This window comes from Manacus candei, unplaced genomic scaffold, assembly GCF_025592945.1.
Source record: "Manacus candei isolate 608988 ecotype Guabito, Panama unplaced genomic scaffold, ASM2559294v1 h1tg000002l, whole genome shotgun sequence".
Classification (NCBI taxonomy): Eukaryota; Metazoa; Chordata; class Aves; order Passeriformes; family Pipridae; genus Manacus; species Manacus candei.
In genome coordinates, this window is record NW_026138050.1 from 14,288,506 (window position 1) to 14,314,240 (window position 25,735).

The window sequence follows — 25,735 nt, forward strand, 5'->3', positions numbered from 1 at the left end:
CCTGGTGTCTTTGCTTTGCTCGCAGCAGGGTAAGGCTGCCCTGGCCCAGAGTGTTTCATATCCCCTCTCCCAGTGGCTCTTGTGTGTCTGAGGTGGGGCTGGCTGCTCCAAACACCCCATTCCAGCAGCACAGTGACACCAACTGCCTTTGGCCGAGTGCATCCAGGGCCCAGCCCCAGGAGGAGCCAGCCCAGCTCTGACTGCAGAGACCCCCAAGCCAATGGTAGGGCTGTGTTGAGCCCTCGGCTCCCCGTGTGACACCCACAGGTCCTGGTGCCTTGCTGTGACCTGTCCCCTCTTTGCCAGGTCCCTCAGAGGTCGCTGTCCCTGCGGGGGCCTCTCCCAGCAAGGCTGTGCCCCTGCATCTCTGCGCTCACCAGTCAATAATTAATTTGAATCTCTTATTTGTGTTGCTAAAATAAACAGTGTAGGAGCGATGGTTTCACCCTGGCTGCCTCTTGGGACAGCCTTGGCAGAGCCTGGGAGGGAGGGCTGGAGCTGGGGCTGGCTCTTGTGAGCTTCCTTGTGTGGAGCTGTGCTGGAGCTGCCACCTGCAGTCCTGCCCCACTGAACGGAATGGGCCAAGCTGGTGGCATCTGGAAGGAGCCAGGGCTGTGCACCTTGTTTCCCAGCTGTGGTGACCTGAGCACGTCAAGGCCAGGGTGGAGTCCTACTGGGAGTGGGGGTGGTCTGTGAGGCAGGGAGTGTGCCCAGAGCCCACCCAGGGGACACAGAGAAGAGAGACAACTGCCTGTGAAACACAGGTGAAGCCACATGGAGACCTGGGTGGTGGGGAGGGGAAGCTGCTTGCGACTGTTCCAGGGCCACCAGGAGCCATAGGATTGGAAAATCAAGTGCTAGACCAGAGACCTGGACATCTAACTGATCAGAGAGAGCTCATGGGGACATGGCATAGCCCAAAAATGTCAGACTGTGGTTGCTGAGTCCCCAGGGATGGCACAGGAGAGGCAACACAGCAGAGTATCTCTATGGTCCCTAGTGTTAGCCCACGACAGTGAGTGGCTGCCAGGGCAGTGTGACTCCAACTCCACCAGTCCCCCGAGGTCTGGCAGCACAGCCCTGGTGCACCTGCCCCTCCCCAGCCCCCCATGACATTTTACAGCCCTGTACCAGCCCCCCATGACATTTTACAGCCCTGTAAAACGGGGAGGGCTCACGGCACTGCAGGGGCTGCAAACTACACCAGGCATGACACCTGGGTGCCAGCCCAGACACCTGTGCAGTTTGCCACCAGCCCCTGAGGAGCTTGGTTTTGTCCACATGGCAGCAATGCAGAAGGACAAACAGCCCTTACATGGGGCATGACATTCCTGGAAGCCCTTCAAGGAGTGCTTACAAGCAGGCTGAGCCCACATGGCAGGGCTGGTGGCCCAGGGCACACCCAGGACAGACATTCCCATGAGAATGGGAAAATGTAGTTGCTGTTGTGTTTGAGGATGAGCAGGGCTGGAGGGCCTTCATTGCTTCAGTGTGAGAAGCAGAGACACTTACCACAGGGAGTCAGCCATCCCCTGCAGAGCCCCAGCCCTGCCACCACCCCGTGTGCCTTTCCTTGTTCACAATACCCAAGCCCTGCTCCAGCAGCACCTTGTTCATGGCTGGGTGCTCCACCATCCCACACAGGCTCCACGTGTTCCCCCAGCCCTCCCCTTTGCCTCCTTGGAGCCGCCCACCATTGTTCATCCCCAACCCTGGGCATGGCATGGCCACAAAATCTGGGCATGCTGAGCTGCTTTGAAGTGGGGATGTGCCAAGTCTGGGCAAGCCTGTACTGAGCCTGGTTCAGGCACCAGCCATGGCACAAGTGTCTCCTGAGCTGAGCCCGGGGCTGTGCTCACCTGGGTGTCCTCGGTGTCACCCCACAGCTTCCTGCAGCCTCGTGCACTGCTCCTGCAGCTGGCCCAGCACCTCCCTGCCCAAACCCAGCCCCTGGGGAGGACATGTAGCCCTGGGTGAAACAGGGAGGCTGCAGGACCCGGGCAAGGCAGGGAGGTGAGCTTATGGGTGGCCCCAGAGAGTGGCTAGTGAGGACATCCTGAGAGATGCCCCCGTGTGTCCCCGGCAAGTGGGATGTGGAGTTGCAGCTCCCAGGCACTTGGGCATGGGATGGGCACGTTCTCCATCCTGCAGGTGCTTCATCTCACACAGCACCTTCTCCAGACAGGCAGCCACATCCTCCAAAGTCCCTGAGACAGCTAAAAACACACACCAAAGCTTTGCTCCAGACAGTGCTCACTCCTGCAGGCCCCCAGCACAGCGCTGTCCCAAACCCAGGTGGCTTTACAGCTGTGGAGACCCCCTGGCACTGCTGACAGGCCCTGGGCACAGCCCTGCCAGGGCATGGGGCAGAGGGACAAGGGGGCTGCAGTGGCTTGGGGACCTGGATGAGCTGGCTGAGTGTGGCCCTGCCATTCACCTGGCAAAGGTCTGGTGGCACAGCCTGGCATGGCAGCCTGGTGTGACAGAGATATCAGTGCTCATGGTGGCTGACACAGGTCCCCGTGGCCTTGTGCTGCTCCAGCAGCCAGCCCAGTCTGCCTGGGGCTTTGTGGACCAGTACCTATAAGCTCCCAACCAGAGAGTTTCTGAAACCAAACAGCCCCTGAGGTTTTGGGGAGAGAGAAGAGCCCCAGCCATCCCAGGGCATTGCCAGCCCCAGCCATCCCAGGGCATTGCCAGCAAAGGAGCCTGGCACCCGGGAGCCTGCAGCACCTTACCAGTGGGCATCCCACAGAGAGGGTTCCAGTGCAGCTCCTGATGGATCTCCACCTGTGCCTGGGAGAGAAATCAGCCTTTCCACCCTGGTCCAGGAGGGGAGAGCCTAGGCAGCCCCTGGGATGGGTAGGGAGATTCCAAACCTTGCCACCATGGTGCCATTTCCAGCCCTGTGGGTCTCCCAGGACCTCAAAATCTAGAGGGCAAAATCCTCCTGGCACTGCAGGAGCAACAAGAGCAGTGGGGTAACTGGGACAGTGGGATACCCAGGGATGGATGTCTGCTCCAGTGGCTGGGAGAGTGACATGGACCCTTCCAGAAGAACCTTGCAAGGCTAGTTGCTCACCCAGGCAGGTCACTGCAGCCAGGGCAGCCCCTGGGAGGCTTCAGTGCATTTTCCATAAGGATTTGCCAAAGTTCCTCATTTCTATTGCCCCATGCACCCTTGCTATCCATGGAGGTCCCCAGGGAGCCCAACCACTCTGCAAACAGCCCCAGCTGTAACTGCCCCAGCTCTGTGCATGCACCTCCTGGAAATTATCCTCCAGGAGCTGCAGCTGGAAGCCTTCAACAGTGGTTTTCAGGGAGCAGATGGTGGTGGTGATCTCCTGCAGCATGTCTGTGACCTGAGGAATATGGGTTTGATTGGTGATGCTGGGTCCCCACAGGCATGGGGACATGGAAAGAAGGGAAGCTAGCACTTGCAGAGAAGATTGGAGCTTGAGGATGTTTCTCGGGGAGCCACAGGGCTGCCACAGCATCAGCCACATCTGCCCAGCCCATGGCCATGCCCATGGAGCTCCCCCAAACTGAAGTGAAAGATATGCAAAGGGGACAAATGTCCCAGAAGAGCTGTCGCCTTTTCTCTTTGCTCTGTGGTTGTGCTCAAAGCCAAGGTCACAACGTGTGAGATGGACTGGCCTGGGGCTGTCAGGTCTCCCAAGGGGTGAAGAAGTGCTGGGTTTGCTGTGGGCCAGTCTCATGTTGCCTGTGGAGAAGACAGCAGGGCACAAGGCTACCACAACTCATTCTTGCACTGCAGTGTGCGAGCAAGGCAGATATTTCTGATGTTACCTACAGCATTTCCCACTCAGAGCCTAAACTTGAACTTGTGCTGTGGCAATGTCTCCTACAGGATCCTGCCTGGACATGGGGATATCCTGCTTGAGAGGCAGCACCGCTGTCACCTGCAGCTCAGCCATGCTGTGCACAGGGAAGGGAGAAGAGGAGCCTGCCAGGGATGCTGCTGTCCCTGCCAGGGAACTGGGGGCTGTGTGCTCCAGCCCAGGGTGACCCCAGCCCCCAGGCACAGCTGCCAGGGCAGGATGGGACTCAACAGACCTAAATCTCAGAGCTGGAGCCACAGGGGCAGGTGAGAAGTGACTGAGACCACCCGTGGCTGGTGTTAAAATATTGCTCTTTAATTATTCCCCAACTTGAAGCTGGGGCCCATGGAACCAGAAAGGTGCCTCTGCACTTCCCTAGGCTCCCAGGTCCTGGAGTAGCAGGTGCCATGGTGTGGACATATCGCTGTGTAGGGCAGGACACGGTGTGGCACCACGGGGGGCAGGTGGGACACTGTGTAGGGCACAACTCAATGGGGCAGGTCAGTGCAGGGGCAGGACCCTGTGAGGGGTGGGATGGCACCAGAGCAGGGCATCGTGTGGGGCGGTTCAGGGCATGAGCTGAGACACCTTGTAGGGCAGGAGGTGTGTGCAGGACAGGGCTGTTCAGCCTGGAGAAGGTCTCTCTGGGGAGACCTCAGAGCCTTTCTAGTGCCTAAAGGGGCTCCAAGAGAGCTGGGGAGGGACTTTGGACAAGGCCCTGGAGTGACAGGACAAGGGGGAACGGCTTCGAGCTGGAAGGGGAAATTTAGGTTAAGATATATGGAAAAAATTCCCCCCTGTGAGGGTGGTGAGGCCCTGGCACAGGTTGCCCAGAGAAGCTGTGGCTGCCCCGGTCCTGGAAGTGTCCAAGGCCAGGTTGGACGGGGCTTGGAGCAACCTGGGCTAGTGGAAGGTGTCCCTGCCCGTGGCAGGGGGTGGAACAAGATGATCTTTCGGGTCCATGCTTTAAACCGTGCAGTGACTCCCCGCAGCTCCCCGGGGAGCGGGCCCGGCCCCGGGCCCTGCCTGGCGCGGCCGGCGGGGGCTGCAAGCCCTGCCCGTCCCCGGGCCGGCCCAGCGCGGACCGGGCCCGCCCCGCCGCCCGCCCCGCCCCGCCCGCCGCCGGCAGGTGCCGGAGCCGCCGCCGGGAGCCGGAGGCCGGTAGGTGCCTGCGGGAGAGGCCCCGCTCGGGGCCCGGGGGGCGGCGGGGCCGGGGGGCGGCAGGAGGGCGGCCCGGGGACCCCCCGGCCCGCGGCCTCACGGCAGCGGGGGGACACACCGAGGACAGGGGGGACACACCGGGCAGTGGGGAGGACACTGAGCCATGGAGGGACGCAGAGCACCGCGGGGACACGGGCGCCGCTGGGAAGGGAAGGGCTGGGAACGAATCCCGGGTTAACTCTGCGAGGAGGGACCCGGGCTCGGGGCCGGGCCGTGTCTGGAGCGTCTGCGGCGGAGCCGCGGGGAAGAGGCACGGCTGGATGGGGACAGGGACCGGGAGAGGAGGAGGAGGCGGCCCCGGCTTCGGACGGGCCTTTAACGCTGACCAAGTGCCGCAGGGCGCTGGTAAAATCTTAGAAAGCTTCAGCTCGGTGCCCTCGGCAGGGCCGGGGAGGGTTGGGACGGGAGGGCTGGGGGGATGAAATTTAATCAGACGGAAAGCGAGGTCGTGTACTCGGGAAAAGGCTCCGCGCTGTAAGGCGAGCACCGGTGCCCGGCCGAGGTCATGAGCTCGCCGCGAGGATGAGGAGGACTGCGGGCAGGGCACGGCTGTGAGAGGAGAAAATGGGATCCCGGGAGAGCAGGAGCCAGGCCTGGGGACCAGTGTGTGCCTTTGCAGTCATCCCTGCTCGGGAGAGACGAGCTCGGGCTGGAACCGCCTGTCCAGTGATTCCTGAGGAATGATGAGCCCATTTTAGAGGAGCCGAAAGAAGCTTGACAAGCAGGAGGAGAAATGGTGATGGTGAGGAAGATGATGTCCATCAGCACATTGGCAGTATGAAATAAGAGCTCATTCAGCTAACATGCAGCACGGCACAGCAACAAATACCAAGGAATTAATGTTAGTAGGAAGCTGGGAGGTCTTTGACCATTAAAATGATGATATCTTGGTTCTGCCTCCCAAGGGGACTGGAGAGGCAAAGGGTAGGACTTGAGAGGCAGCGTTCAGTTGCTTTAGGAAGAAGCACAGGGGGTTCTGGTTCCTGCTAAACAGAGGAATGGGGTTGGGATCCTGGGGAGAGCTCCAGGGCTATGCAGGGAAGTGGGAACAGGCAGGCTGGGATGGTCCCCTGGATCATCTACACGAGCCATGCTCAAGGTTAACCTTCTCCAGGTCACTGTAAGCATAGGTGTGTGTGTCCCTTGGCCCAAGGCATCACTGGAAAAGCTGTTCAGAGATGGTCTCCTTGCACCAGTGAGAACTGGTGAGGGGACTGGCAGTTGTCACGTTCCAGGCTGAGCCTAAAATATCAGGTGGTAGAGACAAGGTCAGGCACAACAATTTGAAGCAGCAGTATTTTAAATTATAATTATAGTGGGTTTGGAATGTATGTAAAACTCTCTGAGAAACACTTTGGGATTATGCACAAGAGCCTCCTGTTTGTTCCCTTCAACCAACGGGCTTGAAAGGGGGCTTTGATTTTGGCAGAGGCCCTGCTGCTTTCAGAGTGTGACCGGAGTAGGCAGCAGGGGAAACCAGAGTGAGTATTACATAGTGTAGTATATAATCACAGTATGTCATTCATTCATGTTTAGGAACTAAACAAACTCATCTCGGTGTGGAAAGCACAAGCTGAAAACTTCCCTTTCCCGAAGGCTTCTCTGTCTCAGTGTTGTAACAACGTCCACGTGCCCCAGGAAATCCCCGGAAGCATTTAGTGATGTCCCTGCTGTATTCTCCTTAGGTGTTACATGAGGAGCTAATTCCTGCTTGGAGGTAGGGAGGCAGTGACTTTATGGCTGTTAACAAGGGCAGGTGATGGAGACACGTCCCCAGATGTCCCCTGAGTGATGCCACATGGAGCAAGTGTGGTCAGTCCTGCCCAGCTGCTGTTTTAGGGGTGGTGGGGCTGCAGTGGCTGCTCAGGGAGGTGCTGGGAAAAGGGATGTGTGTGTTCATATGCTGAGTACCAAAAGATCTTGCCACAGGTGTGATGGGGACAGGTAACAGTGAGGGAGCTTCTCTTTCAGAACCTGAGCCCTTCCTAAGAAGACGGACCATGATGAGTTTCTTGTGTTCCCTCAACAGATGCTGCACCTCAGATTTGGTTCTGAAACTCAGGTGCTCGTGTTTCTGTTCTGCCTGGGGCTCTGTCTCAGCTGCTAGGAGGGAGGGTGTCTCTATCAGACACGCTCTTTTGGTTTATGAGCACGTTTTTAAAGATTGTTTCCTAATCAGCCACTTCTGTGCGTGGGAAGTAACGCAGTGGCCACTGCTTTCCTTCTGGATAAGGCACAAGTGGCAAACACGCTCTGGGAGCACAGATAATGCACTCCTGTAGCAGAGGGATGCTCAGTCAGGGCCCAGACAGTACACAACACCCACGCTGTCTGTGTTTTGGGGGATTTGGGTTCTTGCCACGGTGTTGTCACCTGCAGAAATGTTGCCATTGCCACTCTTACTAACATAGCAAAAAAAGGGATGGAAGTAACTTTATTATGTGAAAGAGTATCTTTTTTTCCTCTTCAGATGTGAATTTAGCAGATAAATACATGTGTTTAAAGGATGTGGTTGATGTGGAGATCTTTCAGTAAGAGGATGAGTGGTTTTGGAAGGAGATACACAGACTTCTTAGCATCTGCTCTGATCCAAGACTTCTTTTTTGCTTCTGAGTAAAGAGAAGTATGAAATTCAGAGTTCTACAGATGTTTGTGGTACATTGTAAAACCCTACATTTGGTTTCTTATAATTGGTTTAATCAGGAGAAGATATCCTGGGTTGAAAGGAACTAAGTTTTTTTTAAAATAGTGGGGTTTGTTTGGTCTGCAGTGGGGCTGTGCTTCACTTTTGCTGGTATTACCAGGGCTCTGTGTATGTGCTGAACGTACCATGTGACAGTTTTCCTATGTGCAGGGTCACATTTACTCAGCTTTGCACCAAGCAAAGGGGAAGGCTGATGGCTGCCAGGTGAGCCAGGGAGGCAACAGTGTCTGCATAATATGGAGATTAAAATAACAAAGGCAGCAGGACTGAATACACCTTCAAGCTTCTAGACAGGTGTGCCAGCTTCTCCAAACTGATCTGTGCAAAGCACCTGGAAACAGGGAGGACAGGACAGTTAGGAAACAACAGATAGATGCTGATATGCCTCGTGGCTCTTAATAGGAATGTCCTAAAAGGAAAGATTTTAACTGTGCAGTACCTTCCCTTCTCCCTGATACAGGAACAGTGATGGTTTGTGGTGGGAAGTTCAGTTGTTCTGCAAAATATATAAGGTTATTGGTTGGTTTTGCTTCCAAGGACCTGATTTTGCAGCTGTTATGCAGGCAAAGGACTCCAGCCTGGAGCCAGTTGACTCTCCTGAAGGTTTCAGAGCAAGGCACCTGAGCACACAAGTGTGCAAACACAGATGTGCATGTACTTGTTTTCCTTCAAAAAGCACGTGATGAGCAACTTCTGCCTTGGGATGTGATCCTCACCTGGCTGTTCTCCTGCTGGTCCTGACTGGCACTCGGTATCCGTCTCACAGCTGGGGAGAAGCAGTGCCATGTTCATAGGCAGTGAAAGATCTCTGCATGCTCTGCCCAGGACCCATCTCCTTCCCTGATCAAAGGGAACACAACTGGAACAGGTGCTGTAGGAAGCCACGATCCATTTTCTCCCAGAATAAAGTCTCTGAGGCGGGGGGAGCGCAGTTTTTATTTCTGGCGTGAAACACTCGGGGAAACTCTGGGCTGCTGTTACAGTTTTTGCTTTGGGCCCATTCATTCTGAGCTGCCTCCTGGCTGCAGTTTAAAGTTTGTGTATTTGTGGTGGTGAAAAAGGGGCTGTTTGAGAGCAGCCCTGTGCTGGTCATCGATCTGGGTAGAGGATGGAGGCAGGAGCAAAGTGCTTTGTGCTGCACATCTCCTGTGTGAGGCCCCACTTCAGTGCAGATTCTCTTAGCAGGCCTGAATTTAGAATATCCCCAAAAGATGGCAATGTAATTAGCATCCTAGGAACTGTGAGGAACAGCTGCTGGCTGTGCATGTTTGACTTTGTACCTCTTGGCATGGTGGAACCTGGGATGATCAGAGAATGAAGAGATGAGCTGGGTTTTTCTGTGCAAGTTAAGTAATATATTTCTCTATTACTTACTGTAATTAGTAGGGTAACTCTGAATTAGTTATATCCTTTGCCTCTTTTATACCTAAGAAAATGGAGTAATACCCAGTTCTCTTACAGATTTTAGGATGAAGCATTTGTGCTGAGGTGGTGCCCTGACCATTCCCTCTTGTGTATGTTGCTGAACCTTCTTTGATACCCAATCTCTACCTTTCAAAAGAAAACCTTCCCTACTTGCCCTAACAGCCTGTCTCCCTATTAACAGTTCTGGAAGATGTTTTTAGAAGGATTATTCTCACTCTAAGTTACAGACTTACTGTTACATCCTGCATTCCATCTTGCAATCCTAAATTCCCTCCATCCCACCTTTCTGGGATACATGCACAGCACGTACTGTAGCTGTATTTCATCCTTATTTACTCCTTGCATTGCGTGATCACAGAGAAGAGGAATTTTACTCACAATTTGAACCATAAGAGCCTGTTTGCTTTGGGACAGTTTGCTTGAACTCTCATATTTGGAGGTAATGTCAAGGTTGGGTCTGTGTGTGAAGGTGTTGTGGTTATCCCAGCCATTCCCAGAGCTAGGAAGAGGTGAGGTCTGTGGGAGCTGCTTTCTCAGCAGGATGAATTCCCCTTCCTGCCTGGGACCAGGGACCTGTCAGCTGCAGGGAGAGATACTTTGACTGCTCAGAGGGGCGGGTTGGGGTCTCTGAGCTTTAACTTGTTCCTTGAAAAAAACCCCACAGAAATACAGCCCACTCTCAGACTGAGAGGAATTTATAAAAAGGAAAAGCACAGACACTTGCTCTCTCTTGCTGTTGGGCTGTGTGTGCAGACACAGTCCCTGCCTCCCCACAGACCTCAGCCTGGAGGCTGAGGAGTTTTTGTCACCACTGACGTCCCAAAATGGGATCTGCTGCTCATAGCAGGAAGCCCTGACTTACATCATTTGGCAGTTGAACCTTTCACCAAGACAAAGGTGGTGGCTGAGGCATGGTTACACCTGAGCACAGGTGATCTGCCAGGCTGCACAGGCAGGGACCAACTCCAAGGGTCTTCCCACTTCTCACCTTTGCAACTTCAGTCTGACAGTACCTCATGGTACAAGATCAAATGAAGTGGAGGGGATTTTTTCCAAACATGTTTTCAAGCCCAGTTATTTGATTGAAAAGATACACACACCCCCCTCCCTAATTTGTGAGGGATCATCAAGGAATTGTATTAAAAATAAGCCCCTCATTGCTCAGAAATCCCTTGTGCTTCCTCCCAGAGCCCCACAGCTGGAGAGCAGGTATAATCTTTTAGATGATGGGTGAGTGAATAAGATTAGTGTCCTGGGGAGAACTGTTGTAAAATTGATTTCATTTAGGTCATGGAACAAAGACTGTCGTGTGGGAAGACCTGAGCAAAACCTGAGTGCAGCCTGGCCTTCCTGGGAGCCACATGGGCAGTGCTGAGGCTGGATGGGAGATGGGAGCACTTGGCTTCTGCTGGGCCATTCACAGAGTCACAGGAAACCTCTCCAAGTCATGATTGATCTTGTGCCCTTCCAGGGCTCCTCACCCTCTGCTAATAACATCCCTTAGACTGACTCTGCTTTCCTTTTGGGAAAGCACTTGTCCAGCCTGTAAGTCTTTGTGATATTTGGATGCTGATGTTGTAGAGGAACAAAAACCAGGGCATAAACAGGGAGCAGTTTGTGTCCTGGCAGCCATGCACAGCCAAGGGGGTGTTGCATCAAAGGGCTGGTACCGGGAAGCACCAGCAACTTTTCCTGGTACAACCAGAGCTAAATTTGCTTCCCAGGAACAGGGGGAGGGTCAACTGCTTTTTATGGCAGTACCACGTGTTTGCAGAGCTTTTGAAAATAAAGATTGGCTAATATGTTCTGGATTGACTTACTCATATCTCCAAGACCCAGAACAGCTGCTGTCCCATGTTTTCTCTCCTTCCCTTTTGGGTTGTTTTGTTGTGGGTTGGTTTTTTTGTTGTTTTTTTTTTCAAATGGCCATGACTCAGCCCTTCCCTGCTGCTCTCTGAGTTTCCTGATTTCTGAATAGGCTATTCTTGGGGCAGCAATTCCTGACAGATAGGAACAAGGGGAGTGTTGTGTTGTTTTTTTCTTTATTTCTCCTGTGGCCTGTGCTAATGCTCTGTTTCCCCCTGATTTTTGCCTTGTTCCCACATTACTCAATTGTCCTAAGTTGCTGGATGTCATCTGAGGCATGTTCTTGCCCTTGTAGCAAAGGAGCCCTCTCAGGCATGATTCAGGCTGTGATCCTTGCACAGCACCAGCTTTTCTTTCCCAGCAGCATGGTGGTGACAATCCTGAGTGTGGAGGGTTAGACTGGCACGACTCTGTCTGTTGTACAGCTTAAATCTGCCTTTTTTAGCCCCTCTGACTCCCAGGGGCTGTGCTTGGCTTTCCTGTGGAAGGAGCAGATCCAGGTGAGGACCTTGCCAGGGTGAGGACCAGCACCAGATGCCATGTCTGTATGTCACAGGTGATCTGCAGACTCCATGCAGGGCTGAGGCAGCACCACAGATCAGATGGCTCAGCCTGACTGTGTCTGTCACAAATGAGGGGAAAATATCACCTAGAATTTAAAAACAATGAAAAAACCCTCTCTGATTGCTTATTTATTGCCCTCCCACAGGTGACAGAGGCTGGGAATCTGTAGGATGCTCTGAAATGCTTCATGGGGCAGCTTTTTTACACAAACAGCTTTTGGATTTCTTCTGAAGTTTATTCCTCTCTGATGTGGGCTGGGGAAAGCCACCTGCCATGGCAGGTAGCACACCCCAGGCCAGGTGTGCTGGTGGCTGCTCTTGATATGCAGTTGGAAATGAACGTAGTGTCTAATATTAAACAATCCTTGCTGGGTTTTAGTTTTATTAAGAGCACAGCTCTTTCTGTCAAGACACAGTTGTATGAGGAGGGGAAACAGACTGTTGTATATTTAGTCTGGAAAATACGGTTGGCTTTTTAAAAAACCCAGAGGCACTCTATGTTTTCTCAGAGCCTGTGGTTACCAGGAGAAATTTCTCAGACTAGAGGACTCGAAACACAAGGGTAGTGTTCTTCCTCAGCATCCCTCCACGTTTTTGGATATGCTGTATTGTTGTTAAGCCAACCAAGATAAAAGCTTTTCTGTGTGAGGAGGCTTTGAGAACATTCACTGCCAGATTAAATTAGCCTTTCTGAGAATAAATTAGTCGTTGTGATGTAGGCAGCCCCAGTCTCTGCAGCTGTAAAACCCGCACGTGCTGGTACCCGCAGGAGACAAATGAGAGATGTGGTAGCTGTGTTCAGGCCTGTGCTGGTAACAGGAGATTAGATTTCTGGCTGGGGATGAATGAAAAGCAGCCTGTTGGATTTTATTGATCATTTCTCCAAGTGAGAAGCAGGCCACCCTTTTAAGAGAGGGAAAGGAACCCCTGGGATTTTCAGCACAGTTTCGTTTGGGGAGGAAATCATGGACTAGAGCCCCGGCTGTACCCCTACTGCAGTGAGTCCGTGGGATGCTTTTGAGGTCCTCAAGGGTCCCAGTCACCCCACACATGGCAGAAGGGGAGCATTGGAGCTTTGTGCTGGAGGAGAACTGGGAGTGGAGGAGGGCAGTGGGGATGGCATTTCCATGCACTGCCGACTGCTTTGTGTTTGTATTTTTAACTGCCCACTGCATAAGTAGCTGCTGCTGGTGTGTGTGTGCTGCCCTTTTCTTAGAGGTGTGTTCACTGTGTCTTCTAATTAACTTAATTCTGCTTTGTGCTATATCAGGAGGTGCTCCCAGGAAGCTGGGTCTGTGCTGAAGGCTCAATTTGCCCTTCCCACCTGCTTTGCTGGGACCATTCAGCTCCTCCAAAATCTTAACATAGTCTTTGAGCACAAGAGTGAAGCTGGAACTGGGCACTGTTTCCAGTGCTGATAAATATCAGCTCTTCCCCTGGGCTTGTTGCAGCTCTTCCACAGAGACGTCACCTGGAGCATATTTGTATTTTGGGAATGGAGTTCCCCCAAAGTCCATGGTGTTATTTAACCACACACAGGTGGTGTTATTTTGCTTTTCAGACTCCCTCCTTGCCATGATTTGGGAGGGTGGGAGCTCAGTTTGGAGCTGCCTGCTGGGCTATTCCATTGAGGGAGAAAATAGTTCCCAGCTTGTTCAGTGTCGTAACTGTGGCGGCCGCTCCGTCTTCCTCAGGCTCAGAAGAGGATTTCAGCCCTGAATCCTCTGGAGCAGCTGAGCTGTTTACCTGCTCTGAGGGCATCCTGGTATTATGGGCTTGAATCCCAGTCCCATCCCCTGCTGTGAGAACAGTGATGAGGCCTCGGGGCTGCTCCAGACCCTCTGACCAGCTGTGCTTTCCATGGAACGGCAAAGCAGAGAGGTGTTGCCTCACAGAGAAAGGGGTTGGAAAAGCCTAGAGCAGGGACTTGAGGAGGTGTGTTGATGTGTTAGGGGTGCTTTGAGTCCAGCTGCTGTGGTAGATTTTCAGTGAGAGGTCTCCTGGCTTTGTCCACGTTCTGGAGTCGGAATGCCTCATATCCAGGTGATGTCCCTCGCACGCCAGAACTGGGGTGATGCCTGGAGAGGCACGAGGACACCACCTCTCTTCCTTCCCCCTTGTTTTCAAAGGGAATACAGCTCTGTGTGCCCAGTTGCAGGTCTGGCTGTGTCCTGTTTGATGTTCTGGTCAGACCTGCTCACATTTCAGACGAGAGGTGTGGCTTTGCATGTCCCCACCGTCCCCCTGGCAGGGTGGCTGTGCTGCCTCTGAGCGAGCAGTGGTGGCAAATCAGGCCCAAGTGGAACAGCTTTTGGGTGACCTGAGGGGCAGATACAATACCTAGCAGGTTGTTATGTGGGAGTTCTGGGAAAGGGGCTACAGAGCAGTTGGCAGGAACTGGTGCTGCAAACTGAATCCACAGTCCTGAAATGCCTTGGAGGCAAAATGACTTTCCTGGACTGGGAAGTCAGTGTGGACTGGCCAAGTCTGGTGGGAACTGGAGGAAGAACTGGGAATGGCAGGAGCTGTGTGTGACTCAGGGGTGCCCAGCACTGGGCACACTCAGTGCCTACTGATTAATCCAGGGGTTTTCCCCTCTGTGAGCTGGGACATTGTCATCTGTCTTTGAGAAGCCCAAATGGGCTGGGCTTGGGAGCAGGGGAGTGCAGAGCACCCTCCTCCTGTGCCACAGGACAAGCCAGTCCCGTGCTGGTGGCCCTGGGCCACCCTGAGAGTGGTCCCAGTCTGGAAATGGAAAGTTCTGTGGGAGCAAAAAGGTGAGTGTGGTTACACAAGTGGCCTCATCAGGAAAAGTTCCTCCAGTGCACGTGTCTCTGGATGTACATGGGTCCTCCTTGTTGGCAGTAGGACTCAGGAGAGATCCCAGACCTTCCACACACGCTCCTGCTTAACCCCAAACCATGTTCTGTTGCAAAGACTGAGCCAGGGCTTTACATAAAACGGAGTGACACAGAGCACTTCACACTAGTACTCAGAAAAAAAGTGCAAGGTGACACTGTACCTGTTAAATCTGAATGTCAGCAGATTCTCTGGCGCCAAGGCAGGGGGATCTGTGAGGATGGGAAATGCTAATGTTGTTGGAGACTGGAGTTAGTCCTACAGTGAGCTGGTGCTCTCCTTGGATAAGAAAACATCAGTTCCATGACATATGTTCTGTTCATCACTTGAAAGGAAAACGGGTCTGGAATCACCACCAATGTATTCAAAATTATTTGTGCTGCAAAATCTGCAAGGGAATTCTGAATAGGCTCTTGGGCTCTGATTAATTCTGAAGCTGAAATGCAAAAGTGCTGATCCTCTCTGACTCTAATTTCCTCCTCCCTTGGAGCTCACTGTTATTTAATGGGAGTCACACATCTACTCAGTTTGATTCAGCAATGATGTGGCTGTGTGATTTGACTTTATCTAAAAAAAATTCTGTAGAAGGAGGCAGAAATGCAAAAATGCATAAAGAAATAAAATATTTTTAGTTTAGTTTTGGGAAGGAAATCTCTAAAATGCTGAGCTGAGCTGTGGGACCTAGTGGGTAATCATTGTGGGTTCACCTTCTCTGTGCAGAGCTGGGAGGTGCTCCTGGAAGGGGAGGCAGCAGACTCTAACAGCAGGAGATGCTTTTTTGTGTAGATAACTGAAGAGCAGAACTTGCCACTGCCATGAGCTGGAGGGCTGGGAAGGATTTGGGGTGATCCATGGAGAAACTCCAGGTTGCCCAGTCTCCAAAACCCTGAGTACTGGGAGTGGGAGGGACTGGCTGGGAGGTCATTCTGCCTTTGCTTCCTTCCTAACTCCTCCTTAAGCCTCTGTTACCATCAGAGGTGAGCTCAGATCTGTGACTGTCCTTAATGCAAGGAACTGCAGAGCTTCTTCCCAACCTCCTGCTTGCCTTAAGCTCCTTGAGCTGGGGTATTTTTGTTTGCTTGTTTAAATGAACAGCTACTGTTGTGCCACATATAGGTTTGGTGTTATGTTAAGACAGCAGTGTTGGAGTGGATCTTGGTTTTAGTTGCTCTATATTCTGGCAGGTTGTGTTATTACCATTATTAACCAGATATCAAAGGGATGATGTAATGCAGGATGTGTCCTCTCAGGGGGAAAATTAAGGACTGGAGGCAACAGCTGCTGATATCACTGGGTGCTTTCCCATGGATGTTATCAAGTGTTAGCTTGGATTCTTTGTGAACTCCAGGGAAAGTCTCATGGAAAAACTCTCTGGTTCCCCAGGGATTTGGCTTGCATCACCCTCCTTTTCTCATCTCTCTGGAGCGGATTTCTAGGATGCAGAGGCTTTAATGTTGTTTTTAATCACATCCATGAGAACACCTGGCATATTGCAGCCTGTCTTCTTCCATGCAGGCAGGTCACTGGCAGCTGGAAGGGTCTAAACAGTTAGAACTCCTGAGTGTGTTCCAGGGCCAGGAGAATGCTCCCAGCTTGTTCTGTGTTCAGGAAACCGTCTTCGGGAGCCAAGTTCAGCTGCCCTGGTGGTGCAGAGAGTTCTGTGCACAGCTGAGCCTTCCCCAGTGCCTCTGCATGTGTAAGCTTTGAAGAGTGGGGTCATGGTTTAGTGGTTTAAGGGATACAGTGGTAGTGCTGGGTGGATGACTGGACTGGATCATCTTAGAGATCTCTTCCAGCCTTGACAATTCTACAATTCTGTGATTCTATGGCCTCTCCTCACTGGTCACTGTTGGGATGTCTTGGCTCCTTTGGGATGTGGTATGTGGTGTCTCCCACAGCCGAGTGCCACGGCTTGGGAGCCCACAAGAGAGAGAAATAACTACCCCAGTTGTTCTTTTCATTTTGGCTGGTTTTTCTTTAAATGTTCAGGTGACCCAGGTCCTGGCGAGGCTGTTTCTGCAGCCCCACTGTGGAGATGCCAACAGCTCTTGGTCAGCCCATCCAGAGGAGAATAGCCCTGGAGAGAATCCCAGAGGCAGCAGCAGGTCCTGCAGACACTCCTCCTGCACGTAACCCTTTGTGGGTGTTGGAGATAAACCCTCCTTGTCTTAAGCAGGGGGGATTTTGGGTCAGGTTTTCCTGATGTTGATGCAGAGGAGCTATGTGAGGGAGCAGTAATTTGAATCTCTGGCCGAGGGCGGCTGAGCCGGGGCTGCGCTGTGGAGATTATCTGATTGTGCTTTGGATTTAATGCCCTGAGAAATCTTGCTTTGGATACAGCACCTGGCTTCCAGCGAGGATCCTGCTCTGAGGTCATTTGCCTGCTGGGTGGTGGTGGCACACAGAAGGTCAAACCTGTCCAAGGTTCCCAGGTAAACGACTGCAATGGGGATGCTCCTCTGGAGGTTCACACACTGGAGAGCAGAGCAGGGAGCTTTGGTTGTCTGACATACCTGGACTGAATGGTGAATAACCTTCTCCTCCAGCAGCCCTTTGTTTTAAAGGACTGCTGCTGTCCTGCCTTGCCAGCTGAGCTCTCCATCCCCACACCGAAGGAACAGCCTGAGCCTCCTGGAAGCAGCAGTTTTCCACAGCTGAAATCTTAGTGCAGAAGTGTGGGAGAAATCTGGGAGCAGCCTGGCTGTTCCTGCACAGTGGGTTTGCACTCCCTGGCAGTGACTTGGACTTGGGAAAACACAGCTGAGTTGCTCAAAAAAAGAACAGACCTTCCCTGTAGTCCTTCGCTCAGGTTTCCGTTTCCATCGCGCCTTGCGGAGCGTTGCAGGCATGTGCCCTCCTGCTGCTGTGCCCAGGACCAGGAGGAGGAGCTGAGGAGGTGCTGCCAGGGTGAATGGTGGGGTAAAGGAGGGGGTACATGGTCAGGGATTGCCAGGGCACCCTCTTTCTGAAGGAGGCTGAAGCTCTGTGTGCTGTTCATTCCTTCCCTCCTGGCTCTGGTGCAGCCTGGAGGCAGCAAATGCGCATGGGAAGAGGCAGGGCTGAGGGGGAAGTTTGGCTCCCTGACAGGGAAAACATCTTTTTGCTGTTCCACATAAAAACCAGGCAGAAGTAACCACTGATACTGCTTGTTCAGCAGGGGTTGTTGCTGTCTTTCCCTCGAAGGTAAGAGCTGTCCGGTGGGATTGTGCGTGGTGTGTTCAGGAGCAGTGGGAGCTGAGCCACATCCCGGTGAGCTGTGTGGGAACAGGAGAGGGAACATCCCGGTGTGCCCTGGGCACAGGGAACACAGGGAATGGAAAAGGGAACATCCTGGTGTGCTCTGGGCACAGGTAACACAGGGAATGGGGCATGAAAAAGGGAACATCTTGGTGTGCTCTGGGCACAGGGAACACAGGGAACACACAGCTCCAGGCTGGCTTTGGAGGTGCTGCTCAGAAATGCTGTTGTGGAGGAAGGAGGCTGAGATTGCCAGGTTCAGGGTTCTCTCTCCTTTCTGCCTCTAAAGCCACTTTGAAGGATAACTGGCTTTCATCAAATGAAATTTTGCCAGCATCCTGCTCTGCCTTTTGTGCTCACACCTTGCACACCTCTCTGCCTTCCTGGTCTCAGTATTTCCCAATTTCTGGAGCCGGTAGCCTGTGGCACACAGGTAGCTCTTCCTGGGGCCAGGAAAGCTAGGATAGTGTTGGCCACAGTGCTGTTCCTGTTTCTAAAGGAAGGAGGCTGGGCCCAGTGAGGGAGCCCATCATCTTCAGAACTCTTGGCTTTTTAAAGCTGTATTTACAAAAGCCTGGAAGCTGGAATCTGTGTCTACTTGATGTGCTGTGAAGCTGAAAGTGCTCATATCCTTTATTCATTGAATTTTAGTGTGTTTTTCTCCTTTCCTAAATATCAGAAGTTATTTTTTTGGGGGGGTGGAGGGGAGGAAGAACTCCAAAAATGAGCAGTGGCAGCTTTTGAAGTGGCAACGTCACTGAACGTGGTCAAGGATGAACAAATGCTGCTTCCTGTCTCGGTGGCTGGAGACACTGCTCCCGGAGGGAAAACACAGCCAGATCACTGTGGGGCTGAGTTAGCAAGTGCAGGAGGAGCAGGGACAGCACTGAGTGTCTCTGCTCGTGGGAGGGGATCTCAGCTGTGAGGCTGACTCAGAGCTGCACCATCGGGGCTCGCACGTGAGTTAGACCTGCCGGCATCTGCTCCGTCCTTGGCAGGTCCGTCTCACCCGGGGAGATTTCAGCAGCCTGAAGCACAAACAGCTGCTGCCTGGGAAGAATGGTGTTACCAGGCCAAATCTTTGGGTCTCCAAGCAGTGCAGGAATGATCTATGGGTGTCCTCTTCGTGGCATTGTCTATTTTATGGTGCTAGGACCCGTTCTGGTGGCACAGTGTTCCCTGGTCCCACTGCACACCACTTGGTTTTGGGAAGTTTGCCCATTGTACCTGTCTGGAGACCAAGTCGGATGGACAGACCTTTCCTCTTGTCATGTTTGAATCCCAGACTGTTTCCACAGTGATGTAACACAGGGAAGTGCAGCCAGCAGGGGACACTGGACCCTGACACACCAACTCCTCTCATCACTGCTGGAAGCAGCAGGGAGAGCTTTGTGTCACCAGTTTTGGATGTGTCAGTAATGGGAACCAGGAGCTTTGGGGTATCAATCAGTGCCCTTTGGACAAGGGCCTGGAGTGACAGGACACAGGGAATGGCTTCACACTGACAGAGGGCAGGGTTAGATGGGATACTGGAAAGAAATTGCTCCCTGTGAGGGTGGTGAGGCCCTGGCACAGGTTGCCCAGAGAAGCTGTGGCTGCCCCATCCCTGGAAATGTCCAAGGCCAGGTTGAACAGGGCTTGGAGCAGCCTGGGCTAGTGGAAGGTGCCCCTGCCCATGGCAGGGGTTGGAATGAGATGAGCTTTAAGATCCCTACCAACCCAAACCATTCTAGGATTCTGTAATCCCTCATTAACTAGATTCAGAGTTGCTGTGCACAGGAAGAAGCTGATTAGAAAGCCTCATGTTTCCTCACCAGCTCTTTGACTGTGCTCACTGTGTAAAGAAAGCTCAGACACATCTCTTGGGGTTGGGAGTTGTGCCCCAGTGTGGTGGGATCTAGAGATTTGTTCTTCTCCTCACCCAAAAGCTGCCTGGAACGAGACCCTAGGTTGATTAGGGAGCCCAGAGCCAGGGGAGAACACAGAGTTTGAGGCCACAGCCAAGTGGGACAAGCCCTTTCTGCTTTGGGGCCCTGATGGAGCTGTGCTGTCCTGGCTGTGTCTGTCAGTGCTGTGCCCCAGCAGGTTAATGGGAATCCTTTCATTTTCTGTAGCAAATCTGCAGCCTGTGGGGGCCCTTTGTGTGTCTTCTGCTTTTAGCAGGAGCTGTGTTTCCAGTGATTCCGTGGTGGATTTATCCTCTGTAGTTAGTTTGCAGTAGAGGAGCCACTAAAAGCTGCTCTTGCAGCTGAGAAGAGCTAATCTGTATTTTTAGCTGGAAACAGCATCTTCTCTCTCCATCCTCCTACTGGTATCCAACTCCTTTTGAGTTTTAGGATCTCGCAGTGTGTCCTTGCTCTGAAGGACCTGCTCTAGACGTTGGTGATTTCATCAGATCTTGAACTTAAGGCTGGTAATCTTGGAATGCTGCAGGGCTGTCCGTGCCAGGGTGGTGAGGGATGCCCTGGGGAAGCCGTGTGCCCTGCGGTTTCCCACGGAGCTCTCCGTCGGAAAGGGGCTGGGTTTGTGCTGCTCGCATTAAGATGAAAGAAAGCACAGGAGAAACAGCTTCTAAGAGGCTTAAAAGCAACAGGCTTTTCTTTTCCTCCTGGGAAGGGCACACAGCCAACATCTTGCTCTTTACAGATCTCTTTTAATAAGCAGAATATTGCAGTAGGAGCGACTGAGCCTGCCAAGAATGAGCAGAACAGCCCTGCATCCCTCAGCTTCCTTCATCCCAGTGCACGTGTGGCTCTGGGATCCACAGGCCATTGCTCTTGTGGATGCCATTCCCTGCTGGTCAGGGTGGCAGGATTAATGGCTGGCTTGGTCTGGGGCTGCTGCTTCATCTGAAGGGTGTTTTTAGAGTGGCTGGTGGAGCACGTGGGTGGGTCTCCTCCTCTCCTGTGTTTTCTTTCCAGCTCTTTGGTGGGGGGACTGAGGCTGGGGAGTGTTGAAAGATGTTACATTATGGGAAAGCAGCATCTGAGTGGGAATGGGAGGAGATCTGTTAGGTTAGAAAAGCTGTGGGCTCAGCTGGCCTGTGGGGGCAAGGAAAGCTCCCTGGCAGGCTGGTGTCCCCAGGTAAGGCCTCATCCAGGACCCCTGCAGGCACAGGGACAGGAAGGTCTGGGTGTGCAGGGTGGGGTGTTTGGCTACTTTCAGAAGACTAAGTCCTTCTCATCTTCCCATCCCCAGTGAGCTAAAAGGAGCACGGCCCAGTTTGCAGCTTTGTAGGTCACTGAAGGAGAAGGCAGGCTCTGCAGTGTGCCGGGAAGCGCCCTGTGCTGTGGCAGCTCTCCTTCCCCGGGCTTCTGAGGAAGGAATTGGAGAGAGGAGCAGGATGGAAGATGACCCCCAGCTGCCCCGCTGTTACACTTTGAAACTGCCTGGTTGCAACACACAGTTTCAGACCTCGGGGGAGAAATATTAGTCAGTAAATGTGGACATCCAGGGCAGACCCTGTGCCTGTCGGGAATTTGCTCAGCTCCTGGGGGGATCAGTGTGCTCCTCCTGAGCAGCAACAGGTGATGGTGCCCCATGGACTGGTGACCTGATAGATTTCCTGCTGCCTTGCAGGAGGCTGCTGGGGGGGCAGGGAATGTGAACTAGGAAAAAGGAGTGGAATAAAGCAAAGCCAAGCAGGTGAGGGAGGGAGGGATGGATCTCCCTTCCGTGCTTGCCAAAGCCTTGGCTCTACTTGACCCGGGAGCTGCAGGTGGAGGTGGCTGTGCCCCCCAGACCCCTCTCTGGGCACCCCTGCAATGCAGGGCTGGGGCAGCACTGGCTGCCTGGCCTGGTGCCCAGGGAGGTTGTGCCATGCTGTGCCGTGCCGGGGAGGTTGGTGTGCTCCGGGCGGGCTGCCCAGCACGTGGCACTGGTGCCAGCAAACAGGACAAGCAGGGTCACATTTGCTTCTGGCCTGTTGGGGTGAAGGATGGAGGGCTCAGGGAGGGCTCAACTCACAAGGGGAGCTCCCGGCTCTGCTCCTGGGCACTGACAGCAGTGTCACCCTGCCCCATCCTGATGGCAGCCATCCCAAGCACCGAGGGAGCAGCCTCTCATTTGTATTTCCCAATTTACTCACGTTATAACTGAGCCAGAGAAAACAGAGAAATCAGGCTTCTTGATGTTGTTGCTCTTCCTTGGATCTCAGAGTGTGTTGGGGGGGCTTTGCCACGTGCTGAGGACACAGAGCTTCGTACCTGCCATCGAGGGGGCACGTGGGGAGGTACCTGCACCGGGGCCAGGAGGGGGTTTGGGGTGGTGGCCAGGGCAGCACTGCAGCTGTGACTCCTCTCCATCTCTGTAACTCCTTCTCTCCTTTTGCAGAGATTTGGTGGGAGAAGCCAGCTCCCAAACTACACCACTCAGAGGAATTGCTTCTCTCAGCTCTGTTGAGGCCTCTGAGCTCTCGCTGCGAGGGAGAGGACAGGTGAATAGTACCCCATGTAAAACAGTGGCCCCAGCTGTTGAAGCTGGTCTTACCTTAGCTCACTGGATTTATTTACAGATTTACTTAGAGCTGCTCTGTGAGTTTGCAGCCTCTGCCTTGGTGTTTGCACTTCAGGCTCAGGGGTCCTGCCACGCTCGGGGCACAGCATTGGGTGTCACTGTGGGTGGATTTGGGGGGCTGTGGGCAGCGTTGGCAGCTCTTCCCCACCTTTGGTACCACCGCACCACAGCCAAGGCACTTGGCAGAGCAGGTTCCAGCCCAGCACTGCCCTGTGGCCACACAGCCCAGAGGTACCCTGATGAGCTGCAGTTCCTCAGGTGTGGGCCATGCAGGGAAGCCCTGCAGAGCCAGCAGGAAGGGGTTACACCCTGTATTTGCTGCCTGGTCACAGCCTGTCCAGCTTTGGGGCTGCACCCCTGGTTCTGCCCAGGGTAGGTGCTGAGGCGAGTGCAGTGGTGGCACCAGCCCTGTCCCTTTCTGTTGTCACCTCCTTCCCCAAGTGCTGTGCACCTCCGGGCAGGTGCCTGTGGCATCAAAGGCTGGTGTTTTCTAAAGGTTTCTGTCCCTGCAGGGCCACCCTGAGCCATGTCCAACGACCCACCACCACCCTACCCGGGGGGCCCCTCGGCACCGCTGATAGAGGAGAAGCACGGCCCCCCCTCTGCACCAGGTACAGGGGGGTGGTCCCAGCTGCTCAGGGGTGTTGTGCTGACATTGTCCAGAAGACAGGAGCCAAGCAAGTGTGGATTCCCTGGGAGTGCCCTGGCTGTGGCTTTTGCTGGCAGCTCTGCCCTGCCATGCACAGCGTGCTGGGGAGGGTGGTGCAATGCCCAGCTCCATCTGTCCCCATGTCACCCTCAGAGAAGGCAGGAGAGGTCACGGGGGCAGCAACAAGAGCAGGAAGCACTCCCAGCTCAAAGTGTGGCTCTGCTCGCTGCTGTGGGTGAGGTGGGGTGACTTTGGGCTTCATGTGGCCCAGAGGATGAGGCTTAAGGCAGTGCCCCCCACCTCATGTGTCCCCCTTCCCTGCTGGGACCAACCCTCTGACCACACAGCCAAGCCACCATCTCCCCATCAGCTCTGCTGCCTCCCTGGCTGCTGACTCTGTGTTTCCTTTCAGAGGGTGTCACCCCAGTCGTGGGACAGCCCCAGGGGGTTCCCATCCCCCCTCCCGAGTTCGGGCCCCCCCCGTATGAGCCGCCCTCTCAGCCGGGGTTCGTGCCCCCCCACATGCCCACGGATGGCTCCGGGCCCTACGTGCCTCCGGGTGAGTCCTGGGAGGGGCTGGGGCTGGGTGGCAGCACATGACTTCTGGGGAATGGGGGGGACACAAGGAGGGGCTGGAGCTGCCATTTGGGGCTTGCAGCGAGGCTCCTGGGATGGGGTGGGGGACACAGTGCCTGCAACAGGGTTGGCCCCAGGACTGTACCCCCGGTGGTGGGAGGGCAGCAGGATGGGGACCTCCCCAGTGAGGATCTGCCTCTCCAGCCACGTATAAAGATGCTCACCTGTGCATGTTTCTCATTCACAGCAGGGTTCTACCCACCCCCAGGCCCTCACCCCCCCATGGGCTACTACCCTGCCCCAGGCCACTACCCCTCTCCTGGTGGCCACACGGCGACGGTGCTCGTCCCACCGGGAGCTGCCACCACAGTGACGGTGCTGCAGGGAGAGATCTTCCAGGGTGCCCCTGTGCAGACAGTGTGTCCCCACTGCCAGCAAGCCATCACCACCAAGATCTCCTACGAGATTGGGCTCATGAGCTTCCTCCTTGGCTTCTTCTGCTGCTTCATGGGGTAGGTGCTGCAGGGGGAGCTGGGGCCTCGCGGTGGGCGCTCGGCCCTGGTCCTGGTAGCCCCAGTGCTGGGCAGGGCTGGGGTCTCAATGTGGAACTGGGGCAGCAGAGAGGTTCTGGGGGTGACAGCCCCTACGCATACTCATGTCTCTTGCCCGTGCCCCCAGTGTCCAGGGGCTGCCTGAGCTCACCGCTCTCTCCCTCTTCCCTTCCTGTGCTCCAGGTGTGATCTCTGCTGCTGCCTGATCCCCTGCCTGTTCGATGACTTCAAGGATGTGACCCACACGTGTCCCAACTGCAAGGCCTACATCTACACGTACAAGCGCATGTGCTAACAGCGCCCTGGGAGCCACTGGAATGACACCGGCCCCGTCCCGCTGCCGTCCGAGTCTCCGCGTGCGCATCCCTCCTTCGCTTCCCGCCGGCGGTGTGTGTGTGTTACCCCCGGCTCCCTCCCGCTCAGAGCTGCCACCACCTGCCCCGAGCTCTGGCCCTCACTGGGAACAGCTGGATTGGCGATGCTGGCACACAGGGGAGGTGGGCCCAGGCCCCGGATGCTGTGGGAGGTGCCCTGCAGGAGTGGGGGCATCGCTCTGCACCCCTCTACACTCCGGGGTGTGAGTGAGGCCCATCTCCCCTGGAGTAACCCCAGTGCTGGAGGGGCTGACCCCCGTCCCACAGCACAGGGGGTGCCTGGCTGCTGGGATGTGCTGCAGCCACAGGGAGCCCAGGAGGGAAGGGGGGGTCCTGAGCAGCCCACGGCACACTCAGGGGACACAGCACAGCCCTGGTGGCACTTTTAGGAAGGGGCTCAGAGGGTGGTGCCACACACCGGGTTTCAGGGTGTGTCTTGGCCCCCTCCAGCCCGTCGGCAAAGCCCCTTCCCGAGGAGAGGCAGAGCTGCCTTTGAGCACGGAGAGGGGACCGGCAGCAGCACTGCACCCCTGATCAGCACCTCCGTCCTGTCCCTGTGGCCGCTCCAGCTGCATGTGCCCCCTCCCAGCCCCACCCGCTCCGGGGCAGACACAGCCCCCGGCAGCCCCGATAGCCAAAACCACACCCGGCATGTCGCTGCCTGCCCGGCACGTAGAGTAGAGGAGTTTGTTACCAGGCCGCAGCTCCGGAGCCCCGCCCTGAGCCCGGCGGAGTCTGCGGGCTCCACCCCGCACTGCCCTGCGGGGTCCTCCTTGCATGTGGGTGTAGGGAGTATTTTTAGCTCACTTCAGTGGGGCAGAAGGAAGGGGGCAAGCAGGCAGCGACAGGAGCTGCCAGCAGCACCCTCACAGGCACGGGCAAGAGGACCTGGGAGCCGTGGTCAGCCTCTGGGGGCTGCTCCTGCCCTGCCCCTGCAGCCCCCCGAGCAGAGTAGGGGCAGGTCTCTTGGTACCCAGGTCTGCAAACACGGCCCAGCCTGCACAGGCAGCTGCTGTTTGCCCAGGGGTGGAACTGTGGCAATAGTCAGTGTTTTTATGTAAATAAATAACAGACCCTGAACTCGTGTACATCTTTTCTTCTCTCCTGATCAAAATCCAGAGCAGATCTGCCTGCAGGGGAGCTGAGGACAAGGAAGAAGAGCAGCAGCTTCCCTACCCCACCAGGAACCCTCTCACCAGGAACTGGGGGAAACCCCAGGGGAGGCAGCAGGGACAGGGGGGTGCAAGAGCAGGAGTTTCTCAGGGACTGCCTGAGTCAGAGACAAGTACAACAGTGCTTGTTGTACTTAATCCCCCTTAATCCCCTCCCCAGCCTCTCCTGTTCTCTCAGTGA

At 54.6% G+C, this 25,735-nt stretch overlaps 1 protein-coding gene across 5 annotated transcripts; it reads left to right on the forward strand.

The window, feature by feature from the left end:
* Window positions 1–4,926: 4,926 nt before the first annotated feature.
* Window positions 4,927–25,462, forward strand: CDIP1 (cell death inducing p53 target 1). 5 transcript variants are annotated; one of them, XM_051781799.1, is made up of 6 exons: window positions 4,927–5,003; window positions 22,050–22,152; window positions 22,745–22,843; window positions 23,294–23,440; window positions 23,705–23,969; window positions 24,192–25,462. In XM_051781799.1, exons 3-6 carry the CDS (start codon window positions 22,759–22,761, stop codon window positions 24,301–24,303), a joined length of 609 nt encoding a protein of 202 aa, XP_051637759.1. In that variant the 5' UTR covers window positions 4,927–5,003; window positions 22,050–22,152; window positions 22,745–22,758; the 3' UTR covers window positions 24,304–25,462. The 5 variants fall into 5 exon arrangements, with proteins under 5 accessions (XP_051637759.1, XP_051637769.1, XP_051637783.1 ...); XM_051781809.1 differs by having other exon boundaries at window positions 4,954–4,995; window positions 22,049–22,152; XM_051781789.1 differs by lacking the exon at window positions 4,927–5,003 and adding an exon at window positions 5,473–5,805.
* The last annotated feature ends 273 nt before the right edge of the window (window positions 25,463–25,735 follow it).

Excerpts from the sequence above, each read along its gene's own strand:
- CDIP1 (XM_051781799.1), top strand. The coding sequence starts at position 22,759 with ATGTCCAACGACCCACCACCACCCTACCCGGGGGGCCCCTCGGCACCG. Across the intron at positions 22,844-23,293 it reads CGGCCCCCCCTCTGCACCAG|AGGGTGTCACCCCAGTCGTG; the intron begins GTACAGGGGGGT and ends GTTTCCTTTCAG. Across the intron at positions 23,441-23,704 it reads CGGGCCCTACGTGCCTCCGG|CAGGGTTCTACCCACCCCCA; the intron begins GTGAGTCCTGGG and ends TCTCATTCACAG.